This window comes from Oryctolagus cuniculus, chromosome 6, assembly GCF_964237555.1.
Source record: "Oryctolagus cuniculus chromosome 6, mOryCun1.1, whole genome shotgun sequence".
Classification (NCBI taxonomy): Eukaryota; Metazoa; Chordata; class Mammalia; order Lagomorpha; family Leporidae; genus Oryctolagus; species Oryctolagus cuniculus.
The window spans coordinates 26,162,538-26,183,541 of NC_091437.1; the positions used below are offsets into that span (position 1 = coordinate 26,162,538).

Below are 21,004 nucleotides of genomic sequence, written 5' to 3' on the forward strand. Positions count from 1 at the left end.
GCCACTTCTTTTCGCTGGGGTCCTGGAGGGCTTTTGTTGAGGATTCCATGTCAGTGGCAAAATATAACTACCACCTGCATGTAACACCCAAGACCAACTGGATCCCACCTGGCTAGCATGCGAATTCCCTGAGGAGGTCAGCACACTGACCAATCAGAGGAAGGCTACGAGCATCACTGACCAACCAGGAACTTGGACACAAACTGATCATGCACCTCAGAGCCCCAACTTCAGTCCATATAAACCTTCTCCCTGAATCCCTTGGTGAGCCTCAGAATTAAGCCATAGCTACCCAATTCCTTGCTTTGCGCTTTGCAAATAAGTACCTACTGTCTTTTACCACTCCAGTGTCAGTGATTAACTTTCTGTGCATCTGGCAAACAGACTTCAGGTTTGGGGGTTTATAGCAACACCTCCAGCTGGTTTGGGGGTTTGTTGTGCAACAGTTTTTAAAGTCATTTGTAACAGAATTCACATTTTGTTTAGAATATAGGAAAGAAATTTGAAAAGGTTATGGATCTTGGAAATTAATCTCCTATTTTCTTTACCTTCTCACACTCATCACCATACCCTGTTTTATTTCTCTTTTTTTTTTTTAAATATTTATTTAGTTGGGGGCCGGTGCTGTGGCGTAGTGGGTTGTTGCCCTGGCTGAAACGCCAGCATCCCATATGGGTGCCGTTTGGAAACCCGGCTGCTCCATTTCCAATCCAGTCCTCTGCTATGGCCTGGGAAAGCAGTGGAGGGTGGCCCAAGTGCTTGGGCCCCAGCACCCATGTGGGAGACCCGGAGGAAGCTCCTGGTTCCCAGCTTCAGATCGGTGCGGCTCCAGCCATTGTGCCCAACTGGAGAGTGAACCATCAGATGGAAGACCTCTCTCTTTCTCTCTCTTCTTCTCTCTGTGTAACTTTCAAATAAATAAATAAATCTTTTTTGAAAAGATTAGTTGGAAGTCAGTGTTAAAAAGAGAGGGAAAGAGATGCAGCTCTTTGATCTGCTGGTTCCCTTCCCAGATGGCTGCAATGGCCAATACTGTGCCAAGCTGAAGCCAGGAGCCAGGAGCTTCCTCTAGGTCTCCCACATGAGTAGCAGAGGTCCAAGGACTTTGGTATCCACCGCTGCTTTCCCAGGCCTTTAGCAGGGAGCTGGGTCAGAGTGGAACAGCCAGAACATAAACTGGTGCCGATACAGGATGCTGACATCTCAGGCAGCAGCCTGACCCACTACACCACAATCCTGGCCTCTTCAAATATACTTTCCAATCATGTAGTCTTCTTACTAGTCTAGACATTTTCCATTTCTTTGAATTATTTTATTTATTGAATTTATTTGAGAGGCAGATAGGCAAAGAGCTTTTATTTTTATTTTTGAAGATTTTATTTATTTATTTATTTGAAAAGTAGAGTTACAGACAGTGAGAGGGAGAGACAGAGAGAAAGGTCTTCTAGCCGGTGCCGCGGCTCAATAGGCTAATCCTCCGCCTGCAGCACTGGCACCCCAGGTTCTAGTCCTGGTCAGGGCGCCGGATTCTGTCCCGGTTGCCCCTCTTCCAGGCCAGCTCTCTGCTGTGGCCCGGGAGTGCAGTGAAGGATGGCCCATGTGTTTGGGCCCTGCACCCCATGGGAGACCAGGAGAGGCACCTGGCTCCTGCCTTTGGATCAGCACGGTGCGCCGGTCACAGCGCACCGGCTGCGGCAGCCATTGGAGGGTGAACCAACGGCAAAGGAAGACCTTTCTCTCTGTCTCTCTTTCTCTCACTGTCCACTCTGCCTGTAAAAAAAAAAAAAAAAAAAAAAAAAAAAAAAGAGAGAGAGAGAGAGAGAGAGAGGTCTTCCATCTGCTGGTTCACCTCAAATGGCCACAACTGCCAGAGCGAAGCTGAGCCAACCCGAAGCCAGGAGCCAGAGCTGCTGCCTCTTCCCTGACATGGTGCAGGGACCCAAATCCCAGGCCGCCTCCTTCTGCTTTCCCAGTTGATAGCAGAGAACTGAATAGGAAGAGGGGCAGCCGGGACTCCAATCGTTGCCCATTTGGGTTGCTGCTGCTGCTGCAGGTGGATGATTAACCTAATGTGCCACAGTGTCAGCCTCGAGAGCTTTACTTTTTACTTGCCAAATGCCCACAAGGGTTGGAACTAGACTAGGCAAAAACCAGGAGCTTGTAATTCAGTCTAGGTCTCTCCCAACACCTATATCTCCTCTCCATGGCAAGAACCCGATTACTTGAGCCATCATTGCTGCTTCTTAGGGTCTGCATTATTAGGAAGCTAGATGAGACAAGAACCTCTTAACATCTAGATCAGACTGCTCTCTCCCTTTTTAATCTCTTAACTAGATTACTATTGCTTTACAATTGGTCTCCCTGCCTCCAGTATTTTCCCTCTACCATCTTCCAGTCTGATCCCAAAGTTAATTTTTTGTTTAAAATGGAAAAAAAAAAAAAAAAAGACCCTGCCTCCAGTATTTTCCCTCTACCATCTTCCAGTCTGATCCCAAAGTTAATTTTTTGTTTAAAATGGAAAAAAAAAAAAAAAAAAAGAGTGGGCATTTGGCACAGCAGTTAAGACACTGCTTAGGCCACCCACATTCCATAAAAGAGTGCCTGAGTTTAAGTCCCAGCTCTGATTGCAATTCTAGCTTCCTGCTAATGTACACGATGGGTGGAAGCAGGTGGTAGCTTAAGTATTTGGGTTACTGCTACTGATGTGGGGAACCCAAATTGAGTTCTGGGCTTCAGCTTGATTCAGCCCTCGCTGTTGCAGACATTTGAGGAGTGAATGGAAGATTGATCTCTGTCTCAAATAAATACAAATAAGCAAATATTTTTTTTCAAAAAAGGGTAGAGTAATGGTGGATACTTAATAGAGAGTATGTATAGTCCCTAATGATGTTCAAATGCTCATTAAAAGCCAAGAGGCAAACACTCCACTGGCCAAGCAATACACTTTTGCCAACAGGTTTCAAGTTATCATTCATTACTGTGCCAGGCAGAGCCCTCTGCAGCTTGCTTATTTACCAGCTTCTCCTCCTTCCAGAACAGTTGGTCTGTTTTCTGTTTCTCTGCTTTTGAACCTGCTGGAAAGTCTTTCCCTCACTTCTTTGCCCAAAGAATGTAGCTTGTCCTTTAAGTCCCGATTTGCCTACTGCTATCTCTTCTGTGAAGACACTGTACTTCCAAGGTAGATGCCTAGTCCATCCTAATATAGAATGTTCATATTTTTATTACTGCTTATTGCATAGATCTATAATAATTTCTGTACTTCTTGTTTGGCTCGGGTAGAGTATGAGTCTCTCGCAAAGTTCTACCTTATTTACCTTAAAAATATATATATATGTACATATATAAATATATTTAAGATTTCTTTATTTACTTGAAAGGTAGAGTTAGAGAGATCCTCCATCTACTGGTTCACTCCCCAAATGGTTGCAATGGCCAGAGCTGGGCCAGCTAAAGCCAGAAGCCAGGAGCTTCCTCTAGGTCTTCCACATAGGTGGAGGGGCCCAAGCACTTTGGCCATCTTCCACTGCTTTCCCAGGCCCATCAGCAGGAAGCTGGATTAGAAGTGGAGTGGCCAGGACTCAAACAGGTGCCCAAATGGGATGCTGGCATTGCAGATGGCTGCTTTACCCACTCTGTCACAACGCTAACCCCTACATTGATATTCTTGGGCCTCACAAGTTCTGTACGGGTAAGAGATGTCCTAGTTTTGTTGAATGAGTAGATAAATAAATAATCTTATTAATTGTAGTAAGAATGGTTTTGTAGAGAGCCAGAATCCAAACTGATGATTACGTGATTACTCAACAAACATGAAATCTTGTGCTTCCAGATTATTGCCATATGATTTTATGAAACTTAAGGTAATTTTATTTATTTATTTTTATTTGAAAGGCACAGATAGACACAGATCTCCCGTCTGCTGGTTCATTCCCCATTGGCCACAACAGCAAGGGCTGGGCCAGGCCAAAGCCAGGAGCCAGGAACTCCATCCAGGTCTCTAGCAGGAAGCTGGAATTGAGAGCAGAGTTGAGGCTCAAACCTAGGCACTTTGATATGGGATGCAGGTATCCCAAGTGACATCTTAAATTAAACCACTTGCCAATCCCAGCTTTTTTTTTTTTTTTTTTTTATGAATTTATTTGATTTTATTGTCACTTAGATGATTGTATAATCATCACTACAGACCATAAAGAGAATTTTGAAATGAAAGAGTTTAATAGTAACTTGCCTTAATGAATAAAATGCATTATATTTGATCCTTGGGGATCAGGTAGCTAGTGTAGTAGTATTTGCTACTTTTACTCTAGTGGTAGAAATGTAATCAGACTTTTAAAAAATTATCTCAAAGTATTTTAATACTGTTCTATATAGATTTCCAACCTACTTTGGTCATCTCTGACTCAGTCCAACCACTACCATTGATTTTTTTTTTAAAGGTTTCATTTTTATTTATTTGAGAAATAGAGTTACAGAGAGAGAGATAGAGAGAAAGGTTCTGCATCCGCTGGTTTATTCCCCAAATGGCCTCAGTGGCCAGAACTGAGCCAATCTGAAGCCAGAAGCTTCTTCTGGGTCTCCTACATGGGTGCAAAGGCCCCAAGCACTTGGGCCATCTTCTACTGCTTTCCTGCTTCTACTGCTCTCTGCCTTAAGCAGACAGCTGGATTGGAGGAGGAGCAGCTGGGACACTAAATGGCACCTGTATAGGTGGCCAGTGCTGTGGGCGGAGGCTTAGCCTACTAAGCCACAGCACCAGCCCCGATTTTTATTTGTTTATATCCTTTCTTCCTATCCCATGGACTAGCCCAGTACCATTTTTTTCTTTTTTTTTTTTTTCTTTTTCTTTTTTTTTTTTTTTTTTTTTTTTGACAGGCAGAGTGGACAGTGAGAGAGAGAGACAGAGAGAAAGGTCTTCCTTTGCCGCTGGTTCACCCTCCAATGGCCGCCGCGGCCGGCGCGCTGCGGCCGGCGCACCGCGCTGATCCGATGGCAGGAGCCAGGAGCCAGGTGCTTTTCCTGGTCTCCCATGGGGTGCAGGGCCCAAGCACCTGGGCCATCCTCCACTGCACTCCCTGGCCACAGCAGAGGGCTGGCCTGGAAGAGGGGCAACCGGGACAGAATCCGGAGCCCCAACCGGGACTAGAACCCGGTGTGCCGGCGCCGCTAGGCGGAGGATTAGCCTAGTGAGCCGCGGCGCCGGCCTAGCCCAGTACCATTTTAAGACTTTGTTTTGTGTACTTCAATTTGAAATACTTCTTTACCTTGTATATTCTGATTCCTTCCGGTTCTTTAGTTAGTAAATGAAGTACAGTGCTAGAGCCAGTTCTCCTTACTATTGGGAAAACATGTTTACATGTATCCATATTACATATTGCTCCCAAAACAAATTTATATCATTAGCCTGGAGCTATTGCTTCATCTCACAATGTAGATAAGGTAGTGGTTGTCAGTTAAACACTTTATTCCATATCCTTTGCCCAGGCAGGTTAAAAGATAATTGCTTTTAAATTGAGTAAAATCTGGCTCCCATGTATATTTCAACTTTTCTCTGATGCTTTCAGATACATGATGATAGCATTTGAGTTTTAGCTTGTAGAATGTTGAATTTCTTAGTAACAGAGGGAAAAAAAGCTACCACTTTAGCACAATCACTTATTTTAGTGTTGTATGTTGGTATTATAGACTTTATGACTCTCATGTTGATTTTTAAAGTCATTGGGAGATTAGGAAGACAGCAAATGGAGCCTCAACTTCGGGGTTTTTCAGTGATGTGTGGGAGAATAATGTCCAACTCAGGGTCAGATCCAGCTGGTATTGAAGCACTATACTGTTTTTCACGGCTTGCAAAGTCTTGTGTGTCATCTAGCCATCATCTCCTCATAGCAGTTTATCTTTGTAATGGCACTACTTCCGTTAGTCTCTGATTCAAAATCCAAGTCATTTTCGAAATCTTCCTGACTTCTCTATCCAGCCAGTCATCAAACTCGGTAACATGGCTCATGGGTTCCCACAAGCACGAGTCACTTCTTTTCTTGCTGTTTGCACTCTAGGTACTGTAAGGACACCTTCTACTCCCAAACCCCTCCCATCATCAGCAGCTAGATGGAGCCCAAAGTTCTTTGCATATATACTGCTTTATAATGCACCAAAGTATTTTTACTGATTTTTTTATGTTATGAACCCTTTAAGTTGATACTTATTTGAAAGAGAGAGACAGAGCTCCCATCTGCTGTTTGACTCTCAAAATGCCCACAACAGCTGCTTCCGGTCAGGCCCAGACTGGGACCCAAGAACTCAGTTTGGTTCTCCCACATGTGTAATGGAGCCAACTATGTGAACCTTCACCTGCTGCCTCCCAGGGCACACATGAGCAGGAAGGTGGAACAGAGATTGGAGTTGGAACTCAAACCCAGGCATTCTGATGTGGACTGCAAGCATCCCAAGTGACAGCTTAACTGCTAAGCCAAAGGTACACACACACACACACACACACACACCCAAGTATATGTGAATGTTACCTCATTCAATTTTCATAGCCAGTCTGTGAGCTAAGAAAGAGCGGTGTGGCTTATCACAAGAAAGGAGACCAAGACTTGAGGGAAGAATGGGTTGTCTAAGTTTTGCAATTAATATAGAATGGAACTGAGGCTAACCCAGCCCTCCTACATCATAAGCCCCAGTTTCATGCATTATGCTGCTAATACTTTTCCTTGTGCCTGAATCTGCACTTGAATGTTTTTTTTTTTTTTAAGATTTATTTAATTTACTTGAAAGTCAGAATTACACAGAAAAGAAGAGGCAGAGAGAGAGAGAGAGAGAGAGGTCTTCCATCCGCTGGTTTACTCCCCAATTGGCCGCAATAGCTGGAGCTGTGCCAATTCGAAGCCAGGATCTTCCTCCAGGTCTCCCACGTGCATGCAGGGGCTCAAGGGCTTGGGCCATCTTCTACTGCTTTCCCAGGCCATAGTAGAGAGCTGGATCAGAAGTGGAGCAGCCGGGACACAAACCTGCAACCGTATGGGATGCTGGAACTGCAAGTGGCAACTTTACCTGTTACGCCATAGCACTGGCCCCTCCACTTGAATCTAGGTTTGAATACATCTCTTTGTAGTTGCCTGTAAGTTACTTGAGGGCAGGGACTTTGGATTACTTCTTAGGAATATGTGTGTGTGTGTGTGTGTGTGTGTGTGTGTGTATGCCCATTCATGTGTTTAAAAATAAAGCCCAGTTCTGTGTTCTCTCTCTGTAAAAATCATGTTTTGAGAAAAGTAGCCAAGGCTTCAACAGAAAAACTCAAGGGAAAGCTTCCTTAGAGGGTCCTTGTATCACGGCAATCCTGCTGCCCATTCCTCTTTTCAAACAACGGCAATTTTGTGAAGTTTTGATGGAAAATCACTAGCCACTCTCCTTATAGTCTGGATTGGGCTCCTTCTGACTTCTTTTTGTTTTCAAATTTTCAAAAACCTTTGAAGGGCAACATTTTTTTCTTCAGTTAATGTAAATAAGGCTGCACTGACATGGTGAAATTCCTAGGATTTGCAGTTCTTCAGGAATGGACTAAATGGATGGTTTTGTCATTTACAAACATGTGTAACTATGGAACTTTGTAATGAAAGTTTGTATTTTTTATTTTTATATTTATTTCTTTGAAAGAGTTACAGAGAGAGGTAGACAGGGAGAAAGAGAGGTCTTCAATCCGCTGGTTCACTCCCCAAATGGCCACAATGGCTGGAGCTGGGCTGATCCAAAGCCAGGAGCCAGCAGCTTTTTCCAGGTCTCCCATGAGGGTGCAGAAGCCCAAGGACTTGCTGTCCTCCACTGCTTTTCCAGGCACTTTAGCGGAGAGCTGGATTGGAAGTGGAACAGCCAGGACTCGAACTGTCGCCCATATGGGATGCAAGGGCTATAGGATGGGACTTTAACCCACTGCGCCATAGCGCCAGCCCCTCTATTTTTTATTTTATTTTTAAAAATATTTATTTTATGTATTTGAAAGACAGAGTTACAGAGAGAGGTAGATACAGAGAGAGAGAGGGGTCTTCTATCCGCTGGTTCACTCCCTAGATGGCTGGAGCTGTGCCGATCCGAAGCCAGGAGCCAAGAGCTTCTTCCAGGTCTGCCACGTGGGTGCAGAACCCCACTTCTTCGGCCATCTTGTACTGCTTCCCAGGCCATAGCAGAGAGCTGGATCGGAAGAGGAGCAGCTGAGACTAGAACTGGCACCTATATGGGATGCCAGTGCTTCAGGCCAGGACTTTAACCCACTGTACCGCAGCACCAGCCCCTCTATTTTTTATTTTTAATAACATTTTTCTGCAGTCTTATTTTTAAAATTTTGTTATTTATTTTAAAGGCAAAGCAACACACACACACACAGAGATTTTCCATCTTCTGGTTAACTCCCTAAATGTTCACAACAGCCAGGTCTGGGCCAAGCCAAAGCCAGTAACCTGGTCTCCCACATGAGTGGCAGTGGCTCACCTGTTGCTGTCATCTGGCTTCCAGAATGCTTAACAGGAAACTGGATTGGAAGTGGAGGAGCCAGGACTCAAACCAGGGACTCCATTATGGGATACATGAATTCCAAGCAACAGTTTAACTTGCTGTGCCACAATGTCCATTCCTCTACAATCTTCTTGAAGTTCCCTCACATACATGCAAGACCTCTAGTATTCACAATTTGTGGTGCCCCTAGTACTTATATATTCTCCTGGTAACTCTACTTGGTTGCCATTGGGAGTCAGGGTTATGGGAGTTTTTATATTTACGTACATTACTCAGTGTTGCTGATGGAAGCTTCACATTAGAAGATTTTTATAGAGTCGAGTGGTTGAAAAGTTTTCCTTCCCTAAGTAACTTCTGTATGTTTTCTTTTAGAACAGTGGGAACTGTGAAACTGATCTGGTCTTCATTTTCACATTGGCCTTTGGGAAATTTGGAACCAAATATGTCACTCATTTAAAGCAGCTGTGTAGATACTTGCTGATTAATTTTTCCTTTTGTCACTTCTGTAGTGATTTTCTATTATAGTTTACTTGCCTCTTTTTTTTTTTTTTTTTTTTTTTTTTTTTTTAAGATTTACTTATTTATTTGAAAGGCAGAGTTAGAGAGAGGCAGAGAAAGAGAGAAAAGTCTTCTATCTGCTGGTCTACTCCCCAGATGGTCACAATGGCCAGAGCTGGGTTGATCCAAAGTCTGAAGCGAGGAGCTTCTCCAGGTCTCCCATGTGGATGCAGAGGTCCAAGGACTTGGGCCATTTTCCACTGCTTTCCCAGACCATGGCAGAGAGCTGGATCAGAAGAGGAGCAGGTGGGACTCGAACCAACACCTATATGGGATGCCAGCACTGCAGGTGGAGGCTTTAGCCACTACATTACAGTGCCAACCCCTTGCCTCTGATTTTTTAACATGTTTTGTTTTATTGCATATGTTTCCCAAAAGTCAACTAAAATTCTTTTTTGAAGATGAAATGGTATATAAATACATAAATACTTTAACCCTTTCTTTTAGTTTTTTTTTTTTTTTTTTTTTTTTTTTTTTTTTTTTTTTTTTTTGGACAGGCAGAGTGGACAGTGAGAGAGAGAGAGACAGAGAGAAAGGTCTTCCTTTGCCGTTGGTTCACCCTCCAATGGCCGCTGCGGCCGGCGCACCGCGCTGATCCGATGACAGGAGCCAGGAGCCAGGTGCTTTTCCTGGTCTCCCATGGGGCGCAGGGCCCAAGCACTTGGGCCATCCTCCACTGCACTCCCTGGCCACAGCAGAGAGCTGGCCTGGAAGAGGGGCAACCGGGACAGAATCCGGCACCCCGACCGGGACTAGAACCCGGTGTGCCGGCGCCGCTTGGTGGAGGATTAGCCTAGTGAGCCGCGGCGCCGGCCACTTTAACCCTTTCTTGTAGCCAGCTATGTGTCAGGCACTGGACATATCTATACTCATACCTACATGTGTGTATCTTGCTGTTTATGCTGTGTTGAATCGTGGGCAGAAGTCAGAATTTATATAGAAAGCCAAATCTAAGCATATTTTTCATTTAGTATAAATTGCTTTCAAAAACTCATACCTATAGGAGCGAAACTGACACTTTGAGATGCAGTGGTTTTAAACAGCCCTTGCTTTGACTGTTGAGGATCAATATTTTTCTTTTTTGTTTATTGTTGTTTACTTTTTTAAAGGATTTTTAAAATTTATTTGTGAATTAGAGTTATAGACAGTGAGAGAGAAAAACAGAAAGGTCTTTGATCCCCTGGTTCACTTCCCAGATGGCTGCAATGGCTGGAGCTGCACCGACCTGGAGCCAGGAGCCAGGAACTTCTGGGTTTCCCATATAGTTGCAGGGGCCCAAGTGTTTGGGCCGTCTTCCACTGCTTTCCCAGGCCATAGCAGAGAGCTGGATCAGAAGAGGAGCAGGTGGGACTAGAACCAGTGCCCATATGGGATGCCAGCACTGTAGGCAGAGTTAACATACTGCACTACAGTGCTGGCCCTTTTTACTTCTTTTTTCTTCATACTAATCGTGAACTCTTTACTTAGTGTAAGAGTGTAAAAATTAACTGAAAATTGATCTCCATAGAAAGTAAAAACAGGAAAGGAAGAGGATAGACAAAAAAAAGGCGGGAATATGGCTGGGAGTAAGGGGGGGGCGGTCATCATGTTCCCAAATCTGTGTATATTAAATGCATGAAGTTGTATTCCTTAAACAAAATTTAAAACAATTTTTTAAATGGACTTGGATGGATCTGGAGATGATAGATACTTAATGAAGGAAATAAAGGAAAAGGAACCTTTGTAGTCTGAAAGGACGACTTCTAACTTCAAAAGATAAGTGTGTGGTTTCTGTCATTGTAAATGACACAGTTGATAAATAGTTTTCAGAAAAAACAGATGAACAAGACAAAATAATCACTTATGATACCACCGTTTAGTAATATGCCACTTAAAATTTTATATGTAAAGTTATAGTATTTTTCCATGTAAATAAAGATATTTCTTCAGTGCCATATAAAAAAATCTTCACCAAATCTTCTTAAGTATATCTCAAGAAGTAAGACTATCTCTTCAGGGAGGAAGTAAAGCATTGTTGTAACTATACTATGCTTTTGGATAGCAGATGGGAGATCACTTCTGGCAGGAGCACTTAAAAATCTGTATCCAGGAGTAGGAGAGAAATTCTTTACTTTTCACTGCTTATTCTTTGAAGATTTGTACTATATGCTTATATTACTTAGACTATCATTATGGCTCAGTGGATTAAAGCCAGCATCCCATATTGGAATGCTTGTTCAAGTCCTGGCTGCTCTGCTTCTGATCTGTCTTCCTGCCAATGGTTTGGAAAGGCAATGGATGATAGATGGCTCAAATGCTTCCCACCACATTGGAGATTCACATGGGAGGCCAGGATGGAGTTCCTGGCTTTTGGCTTTGGCCTGGCTCAGCCTCTGTTGTGGCAGCCATTTGGGGAGTGAACCAGTGAATGGATGATCTCTCTCTTCTCTCTGTCACTGCACCTTTCAAATAACTTTTCTGTAAATATTTATTTTATTTATTTGAAAGAGTGATGGAGTAAAAAGAATAGAGAAAGAGATCTTCCATCTGCTGGTTCAGTCCCCAAATAGTTGCTACAGCCCTTGCTGTGCCAGGCTAAAGCAGAAACCAGGAACTCCATCTGGGTCTCCCACGTGAGTGAAGGGATCCAAGCCATCTCCTGCCATCTTCCTAGGCAGTATCGGTGCTCTGATATGGGATACTGGAGTCACAAGCGCAGCTTATAACTCACTGTGCCACAACTCTGGCCCCCAAATAAAAATCAATAGAAGTATAAAGGTTCCTCCTCTTATTAAACTGTGAGCTCTCTGAGACCAGGAAATGTGCCAGATTCCTCTCTCTATTCTTAACCCAACACAGTACCTTATAGATAGCAAGCCCCAACTTTGTGTGTGTAGAAATGAACTGGAAAGTAAAAATTGACTAAAAATTATTGAATGGCTATAGATAATTCATCCATTTTTTTAGAGTAGGGCTAAGACCAGGTTCCTGGTTCCAAAGTAAATCAGTTTTTATTGACATCCTTTAAAGAACTTAAGTTAGCAGAATTTTCCTTGGTCAATTATTCAAAACAGGGGTTTATGTTTGTTTATATGTTATAGTGTGAGATTTTTCCAAATGTAATTTCCAACTGTTTATCTATCGCTCTCTCTTGCTCTTTTTTTTTTCTTCTTTTTTATTTTTACAGATCTTTGTAGAATTTGATGGCTGTAACTGGAAGCAACACTCCTGGGTTAAAGTTCATGCTGAAGAAGTTATTGTGCTTCTACTGGAAGGGTCACTTGTGTGGGCACCTCGTAAAGATCCAGTCCTTCTCCAGGGCACTCGAGTTTCAATTGCACAGTGGCCAGCCCTGGTAAGTGGCTTTTATTTGATCTTTTTTCAGATAACTTTACTATTTATCCAATACCTGAACTCTTTAGAATTCTCAGAAACTACTTGTATGTGCCTTGTTCGTTCGTAAGTCACTTTTATTCTGAAGTCACTAAAGCAAAATTTAGGAAAAATCTTTTCTCATATGTTCTCCAAAACTTTCTGTGTTAGATAGTATTTGATACTTTCTCATTTCTAAAGAACTGTTTTCACCATTAGTCTTTTCTCATACCAAAGTTTTAGGTTTTTTTTTTTTTTTAATTATTTATCTGAAATGCAAAGTTACAGAGCGAGAGAGAGAGAGATCAGTCTTCCATCCTCTGGCTCACCCCCCAAGTCTTCACAACAGCCAGGGCTGAGCCAGGCTGAAGCCAGGAGCCAGGAGTTTCATCTGAGTCTCCCATGTGGATACAAGGGCCTCAGCACTTGGACCATCTTCTGCTGCTCTCCCAGGCACTTCAGCAGGGAGCTAAATTGGAAGTGGAGTGCCCATATGGGATGCCAGCATCACTGGCAGCAGCTTAATCCGCTACACCACAATGCCAGCCCCATGCCATAGTTTTAAAACAGTGCTTATAATCCTTGAAGTTTTTGAATTATCAAGTTTGGTTTTGTGAAATGAGACAAAAGCTATAAAATTTAATTCTAAGAGTATCTATTTATTTCAATCCTTTTAGCAAAGCATAAGCATAAAATGTTAACATTTTTATATAAAAAGTTCATTCTCCTCTGACACTTTTTTCTTAAACATATTTCCTTTTTTTTTTTTTTTTTTTTAAGATTTATTTATTTATTTGAAAGGCAGAGTTACAGAGAGAGGTAGAGACAGAGAGAGAGGTCTTCTATCTGCTGGTTCACTCCCCAGATAGCCACATGGCCAGAGCTGTGCCGATCCAAAGCCAGGAGCCTGGAGCTTCTTCTGGGTCTCCCAGGTGGGTGCAGGGGCCCAAGGACTTGGGCCATCTTATACTGCTTCCCAGGCCATAGCAGAGAGCTGGATCGGAAGTGGAACAGCTGAGACTAGAACCGGCGCCTATATGGGATGCTGGTGCTTCAGGCCAGGGCTTTAATCTGCTGTGCCACAGCACTGGCCCCTCTCCTCTGACACTTTTTAAAACATATTCTTTACCTATTGTTTGTACATGTCATCACTTAGTAATCTGCCTTCTTTCATTTGTTATTAAGGCCACTTTCCAATTGAACTTTTTGTTGAAGCTCTTTTATATGTGGATATGGAATCTAGTTACTTATAAAATAATAAGAATTTACACATACCTATTTATTATACCAGTGATACTTTCTACACTGTAAGTTACAATTTTATCTTTTTTATATTTGTCTCTTTTTTTTGTTTAAAAGGCAGAGAGAGAGATTTTTCCAGTCATGGGTTCGCTTCCCAAATGCCTCAACAGCCAAGGTTGGGACAGGCCCGTGCCTGGAGCTTAAAATTTCATCCAGGTTTCCCATGTGGGTGGCTGAGAGTCAAGTACCTGAGCCATCATCTGCTGCCTTCTAGAATGTGCATTAACAGGAAGCTGGATTGGAAACAGAGTAGCCAGGATTTCAACTAGGCACTCTGATACATAGCATGCCAGCATTCCAAGCAGCTGCTTAACAGGTAGTGCCCCAAAAGTGTAACTCTTTATTCTGGGAATTTATTGAAGCTTGGACTTCATAAAGCCTGGCAAGATTAGTCAGATACCTAGGGAGAATTTGGAGTTACTCATTCCTGTTGTCTTTTTAAACCGTAAGTAAGAGTATTGAGTTGCCTTTCTGGTTTAGTTTGCTACTGTGATTATTTGAAGGACAGCTGCCAAGTTGGGAATGTTTCCAAGGACTTATGCTTTAGCTTATCTTCCCCCACAGGGATGAAAGATTTAATAATAGGGAATGCTTTCTCTAAAGTAGAGAGATTCAGTTGAATTGTTACATATTTTCATTTCAGAGTTCTAATCAAATTCTTTCATTGTACCTCACAGACCTTCACTCCTCTAGTAGATAAACTGGGTTTGGGTTCAGTGGTTCCAGTTGAATACCTTCTGGATCGAGAGCTTCGATTCCTGTCAGATGCTAATGGCTTGCACCTGTTCCAGGTACTTAACACTTGCTCTAGTCCTGAGCCTTCTGTTTCCCTCCTTGTTGATTGCTTTGTTGATATGAGTATTTCCTATTTTCATTCAGCATTTCTTTATTACTTCCACCCATAAATTCCCCTAATCCTTTTAAAGTTTCATGTTCCCTTGAAAAGTACATTTCATGTTCCCTTGAAGCTTCTTTCCTGTTCTACCCACTTCCATCACACCCTGAACCACCAAGACTTAAGACCACACTTCTAAGAGTCTCTTCCAAAGAGGTTGCTTTCCTGAGATGGCTCTTCTGTAACTTGAGTCTGAGGGGCCTCTGTTTACATTAGTGGCAGGCAGGCTGGGGGAGTTTGGGCTGGTTTCAGGCAGAATGAATTATTGAATGACAAAGAAAAGTGGAAAGCTAGTAGTGACAAAGGAAAAGGATGTTAGTAGCTTAAACAACTAACATCTGAGTTGCAATTTCAGAATTTAAGAAGGGTAGTATTCATTTTTTATTTGTAAGGGTTGCTAACTGAAGGTTAAAAATTAGGATATTTCCAGAAGTTTTGTGGCAGCCAACAGCATTATTTCCTCAACTGTGTTCTTTGAAATATTAATGATGATTTCTTTGTTGATATATCTTCCTCCTTGGTTGTCCTCATTCTCATGGTTAAATCAGTATGAGAAAACACTGTCCAAAATAAGTTTCTTTCTTATGTGATTTCTCAGAGCTTTAATATGCTATTACATGTGTTATTTCCTAAGCCCAGTTGATCTTAGTATCTTTAATTTTTGCAAAGCAACTCATAAGATGAGTTCTACAGACAATCTTAAAAAAATATTGGTATAGAGCTCCTTAGGGTATATTTTCTCCTATGCTATTCATTTTAATATTCGGTTGTTTTCTTTTTTTTTTTTAACTTTTATTTAATAAATATAAATTTCCAAAGTACAGCTTTTGGATTGCAGTGGCTTTTTCCCCCTATAACTTCCTTCCCACCCCAGTCGTTTTCTTTTATCTTTACCAGATGGGAACAGAGAGCCAAAACCAGATTCTTTTGGAACATGCTGCACTGAGAGAAACAGTTAATGCTTTGATCAGTGACCAAAGGCTACAGGAGATATTCAGCCGAGGTAAGAATGGGTAGTCTTCTGTCCCTGAATACTGAATGTTGAGTGATAGAATGGGACACCACGCAACTTTAAACATTTGTTATTCTTTTTGTGGGAGGAGATGGAGTATTTTCAATTAGCTGAATCTCTAGAATAGGCTGGAAACATGGGATCTCACTAAGACTAGTGTTTCCTTTCCATTCTGATTTCATGCCCACAATTTTCTTGTGAGTTTCTGTTGTTTTTTCATTTCTTTTTTGAATATTTTATTAAAATACTTACCAAGAAATGCAATAAGTATACTTCTAACCAACACCCACCTTAAGGACAAAGCGTTACTAGTAGTCCAAGAGTCCTCACTATTCTCTCCCTCCATTAATTTTTTTTTCTTTTTCTTTTTTTTTAATTTAGTTGACGGGTAGAACTATAGACAGTGAGAGACAGAGACAGAGAGAAAGGTCTTCCTTCCATTGGTTCACTCCCCAAATGGCCGCTATGGCTGGCACTGCGCCAATCCGAAGCCAGGAGCCAGGTGCCTCTTCTGGTCTCCCATGCGGGTGCAGGGGCCCAAGCACTTGGGCTATCTTCCACTGCCCTTCCAGGCCACAGCAGAGAGCTGGACTGGAAGAGGAGCAGCTGGGACCAGAACCCGGCACCCATATGGGATGCCGGCACTGTAGGCGGAGGATTAACCAAGTGAGCCATGCACCAGCCCCTCCATTTCTTTTTTTTAACATGTGAAATAAGAATAGATTGTCATTTACATGATATGATTCAATTAAACACCATTTATAACTATACCAAATGATACGAAATCCAACTTTTATACTCCATATGTTAACTACCACAAATAAGAGAAAAATGATATTTGTGGTTTTGGGTTTTTCTTTTTCTTTTTTTTTTAAGATTTATTTATTGATTTGAAAGGCAGAGTTACACAGTTACAGAGAGAGAGGAGAGGCAGAGAGAGGTGTCTTCCATCCTCTGGTTCACTCCCTAATTGGCCACAACGGCCGGAGCTGTGCCATCCAAAGCCAGGAGCCTGGAGCTTCTTCCAGATCTCCCACATGGGTGCAGGGGCCCAACAACTTGGGCCATCTTCTACTGCTTTCCCGGGCCAAAGCAGAGAGCTAGATCGGAAGTGGAGCAGCCAGGTCTCGAACCAGCGCCCATAGGGATGCTGGTGCTTCAGGCCAGGGTGTTAACCTGCTGCACCACCGCGCCAGACCCAAGGGTTTTTCATTTCTTAAATATGTGTTAAAGACTTACCATGTACTAAACAGTGTGTTGAGACACTGGAGATACAGCTTGAGATGAAAAACCTTATTTTTCTTGAATATACTATATGCACATTTCTCAAGAACTAAAGATTGTTAACACCAACAAATAACTTGGTGTGCAAAGTGTATTCATAAAACATTGCATCCACAGACCCATTCACATTCACAGCATGTTATCTTTAAGAACAAAAAATTGTTAATAAAGTTCACATACAGATTTTACCCAAGATTCTACATGAATGGTAGACTGTTGTTTCATTTATCTTTCTCTTCGTCTTGTACATCCACTCCCCTTACTTCCTTGGCCTCATGATAATCGTTATTTTCAGTGAAAAACTGTTCTTGGTTCTCTTTTGTCAAAATAAATACAAATAGGTAAAGGTAAGAAAACAGACCTATTGAGGAAGGAAGATATGGGGTAAAATGATGTTTAGTAACCTGGGAAAGATATGGAAGAAGAAAGAATATAAAGAAAAATTGGTAGCAGAAAAGAAAATTGGACAGAAGGAGAGGTGGGGAGTGTGAGTGTGTATATAAACATTAAAGAATCTTAATTATAGCTCTGAGAGAGAATAATCTAAAATTAGTAATGATTTAGCCATATAACCTCAAATGTATAAAAATATGTAGGATAGAAAAACTGTCCTTCTTGCTGGGCCAGCTGAAATCGCAGGGTAACATTACCTGCTGGTAAAATAGTGTCTTTGAAACTCTGCGTTCCTAGAAAGACAGGTGCATATTTGTTTCGACTATTATTAGTACAGAGGCTGCAAAACTCATAAATTGAACTCTCTACCCACTGTTATTGAAAGTCAGATAGCAGAATATTAATGGTCATATAAAATTTCTATAGTCACTTAACATAGTAGCACATTCAACTTAGTGGCCTCCCACTTTTTTCATGTACATGTCATGTATCTGAGTGCATTTCCATGTTTTCTATAGTTTTGACTTATAGGTTACTTTCCCTCTCTGTTACCTCCAGAATTGAAAGATTAAGAAGTGGTGGAATCAGGGGCCTCTGAGATTCTAAGGAATCTCCAAATATATGAAGAACTTAGATCACTCAGAAAAATCATTTATGTTTATTTTTTCTGAGTTTGATAGATCTGGACTTGCTGAGATCTGAAAGCGCCAAATGTTTACATCATACAGTTGCCCTTCTTCTTTTAGAAACAACTATGAAGTATAGCTTAGCCAAAACTACTCAGTGCTGATTAATCTCTCTTTTAGGTCCCTATAGTGTTCAAGGTCACAGAGTCAAAATATATCAACCAGAGGGGGAAGAGGGGTGGCTCTACGGTGTCGTAAGTCATCAAGACTCCATCACGCGTCTTATGGATGTGTCTGTAACTGAGGTGAGGCTTTGTGTCTATCCATCTGCGGTCCATCCATTCCTGACACTGGTGTAGGGAAGGTGAACACTTCATTACACATAAGAAGACTTGAATTCCTTCTCTGGTTCTATTGGTTAATGATAGTATGGCACTGTGTAAGGCTGTTCAACTTTCTCAGTCCCACTGTTCTCATCTGTAAATTGGAGATAATTATATAAAGTTCCCACTAACCTCACAGCACTAATGTATTTAAAAGTTCTCTAGTATCTATAAAATAATATGCAAATGAAAATTGTTATTAACATTTTATTATATTTTCATAAAGGTTAGTAGTTGGTTCGTCAAAAATAGAAAGTATTAGTCAACATTTGTTTCTGTAAGGTTTTTGCCACTGTATGCTAGATGCTAAAACAAATGAATTGTTTCCAAAAATAAACAGAGAGTCCTCTGGTGTTTGGCTTAACACTTAAGATGCTAAAAAGGACACCCATGTCCCACATTGTGTGCCTGGGTTTGTTTCCTGGTTAAAGCTCCTGAATCTAGCTTTCTGCTAATTTGGACCCAGATAGACAGCAGTGATGGCTCAAGTAGTTGGATTCCTGCCATCCATGTAGGAGACCTGGATTGAATTCCTGACTCCCAGTTTCAACTACCTTCCCTGCTGCCCCTGGCTATTCCAAGTATCTGGAGTGTGAACCCATGAACCTCTCTTTTTCTCTGTGTTTCTGCCTCTCACAGAAAAAGGAAAAAAAGAAAGAATGCAGCATATAGAGATACATAGAGAATTATTTAAGAAAATAATAGATGAGTATTTTGAGGCAAACAAATAGGTATTTATGATACCCTTCAGTTCAGAGTTGCCCTTAGCAGTCACATAAAATATAAGCATAACTTTTTATTTAATTATCCAATTAAAAATATTAAGATGGCCGGCGCCGCTGCTCACTAGGCTAATCCTCTGCCTTGCGGCACAGGCATATCGGGTTCTAGTCCTGGTCGGGGCGCCGGATTCTGACCCGGTTGCCCCTGTTCCAGGCCAGCTCTCTGCTGTGGCCCGGGAGTGCAGTGGAGGATGGCCCAAGTGCTTGGGCCCTGCACCCCATGGGAGACCAGGAGAAGTACCTGGCTCCTGCCTTCGGCTCAGCGTGGTGCGCCAGTCGCGGTGCACCGGTCGCAGTGCGCCGGTTGCAGCGCGCCGGCCGCGGTGGCCATTGGAGGGTGAACCAACGGCAAAGGAAGACCTTTCTCTCTGTCCCTCTCAACTGTCCACTGTGCCTGTCCAAAAAAAAAATATTAAGATAATCTTCATTTCAAAATTTCAGAAAATATACATATCTATAGTAGGTACTAAAACTGTCCATTCCCCTACCAGAGGTGAGGAACGTATAGCATGTGGGCCTAGAGTATAACTCCATGAAATAATTTGGTCTGGCCCTGCCAAGGCAACTACAGGCAGGGCTCGAAATTCAATAAATATAGTAACTGATTTTTAAGTTGATAATTTTGTATGGCCCACAAATGATGTTATAAATATCCAAATGGCCCTTGGCAGATAAAAGGTTCCCCACCCCTGTGCCTAGGCAAATATCACTCCATATTCTTCCAAATAATTTCTATTTGTGAATGTGTTTGTATATATAATGATATTTATACGTTGTGTATTCTAGAAACAGATCTTCCATCTATTGATTGACTCCCCAAATGGTCACTGGTCACAATAGCTGGATCTGGGCCAGGCCAAAGCCCAGAGCCCAGAACTCAATCTAGGTCTCTCACTTGGATGGCAGGAGCCCAAGTATGCACTGATTTCCCAGATGGCCTTATCAGGGAGCTGGGTTGGAAGTGGGACAATGGGGACTTGAACCAGCACTCCAATATAGGACACAGACATTAATCCACTATGCCGTAATGCCTGCCCCTATATTGTATATTTATGTGATACATAATTATGTCACACTTTAATATCATCATGTATAAGGTAATATAATTTATCGTTTTTACTTAATTTTATATAACATGTAAATATAGAGATCTGTCTCATCCTTTTAAAATAGATGTGTACTATTCCACTGAATGGATATATCATAACTACTTTAATCTAAAATTGATGGACATTAAATCATTGTCAGTATTTTCACTATTACTGTACAAGTAATGCAACACTGAACATTTTTGAACATTTATTGTTTTTTGGAATAAATTCCTAGGTATTTAACTGTTTTGGTCAAAGGATATGCATAATGAATTTGGCACCTTGTCAAATCCCTCCCCACCAAAGGTTTTTTTCCCTTTAATAGTAAAGTGATACTTTTACTGCTTGCCGGTACTGAAGATTTGGGTTTCATATAGAATGGAGAATTTGAAATTAACATCTAAAAGACACACTGCGGCATTGAACTCAATTCTTTCATTCATTAACTTAACAAATAATTGAATACTTACTGTATTCCAGACCTTATTTCAGATGTTATCACTATAGCAATGGTCATTGTAGCAGCAAATGAGGGAGTTGACATGTCTGCGCTCATAAGGCTTTCATTCTAATGGGGAAGTAGAAATGATAGAGATAATCATATTGATTGAGAAAATATATAAATTATGTCTTGGTAGACAAACGTTGAATATTTTCCTCCTTTTTCATATTTCCACTGTCCTGCTGATACTGTAGAGTGGTGAGATCAAGTCAGTAGATCCAAGACTAATCCATGTGATGCTGATGGATAACTCGACGCCTCAAAGTGAGGTATGGTAATGGATGGAATCTTTGAGCAAACTCATGAGCTTGCATTGTCTT

At 41.7% G+C, this 21,004-nt stretch overlaps 1 protein-coding gene across 2 annotated transcripts in view; it reads left to right on the top strand.

Annotated features, from left to right (window-relative positions):
* Positions 1-21,004, top strand: part of KDM3B (lysine demethylase 3B) — an 83,741-nt gene that overhangs the window by 11,987 nt on the left and 50,750 nt on the right. For both annotated transcript variants that reach the window (XM_008255093.4, XM_017341086.3), the window contains exons 2-6: positions 12,230-12,397; positions 14,394-14,507; positions 15,509-15,614; positions 18,107-18,231; positions 20,879-20,953. In XM_008255093.4, the coding sequence (XP_008253315.1) occupies positions 12,230-12,397; positions 14,394-14,507; positions 15,509-15,614; positions 18,107-18,231; positions 20,879-20,953 (588 nt within the window). The remainder of the gene's footprint in view (positions 1-12,229; positions 12,398-14,393; positions 14,508-15,508; positions 15,615-18,106; positions 18,232-20,878; positions 20,954-21,004) is intronic.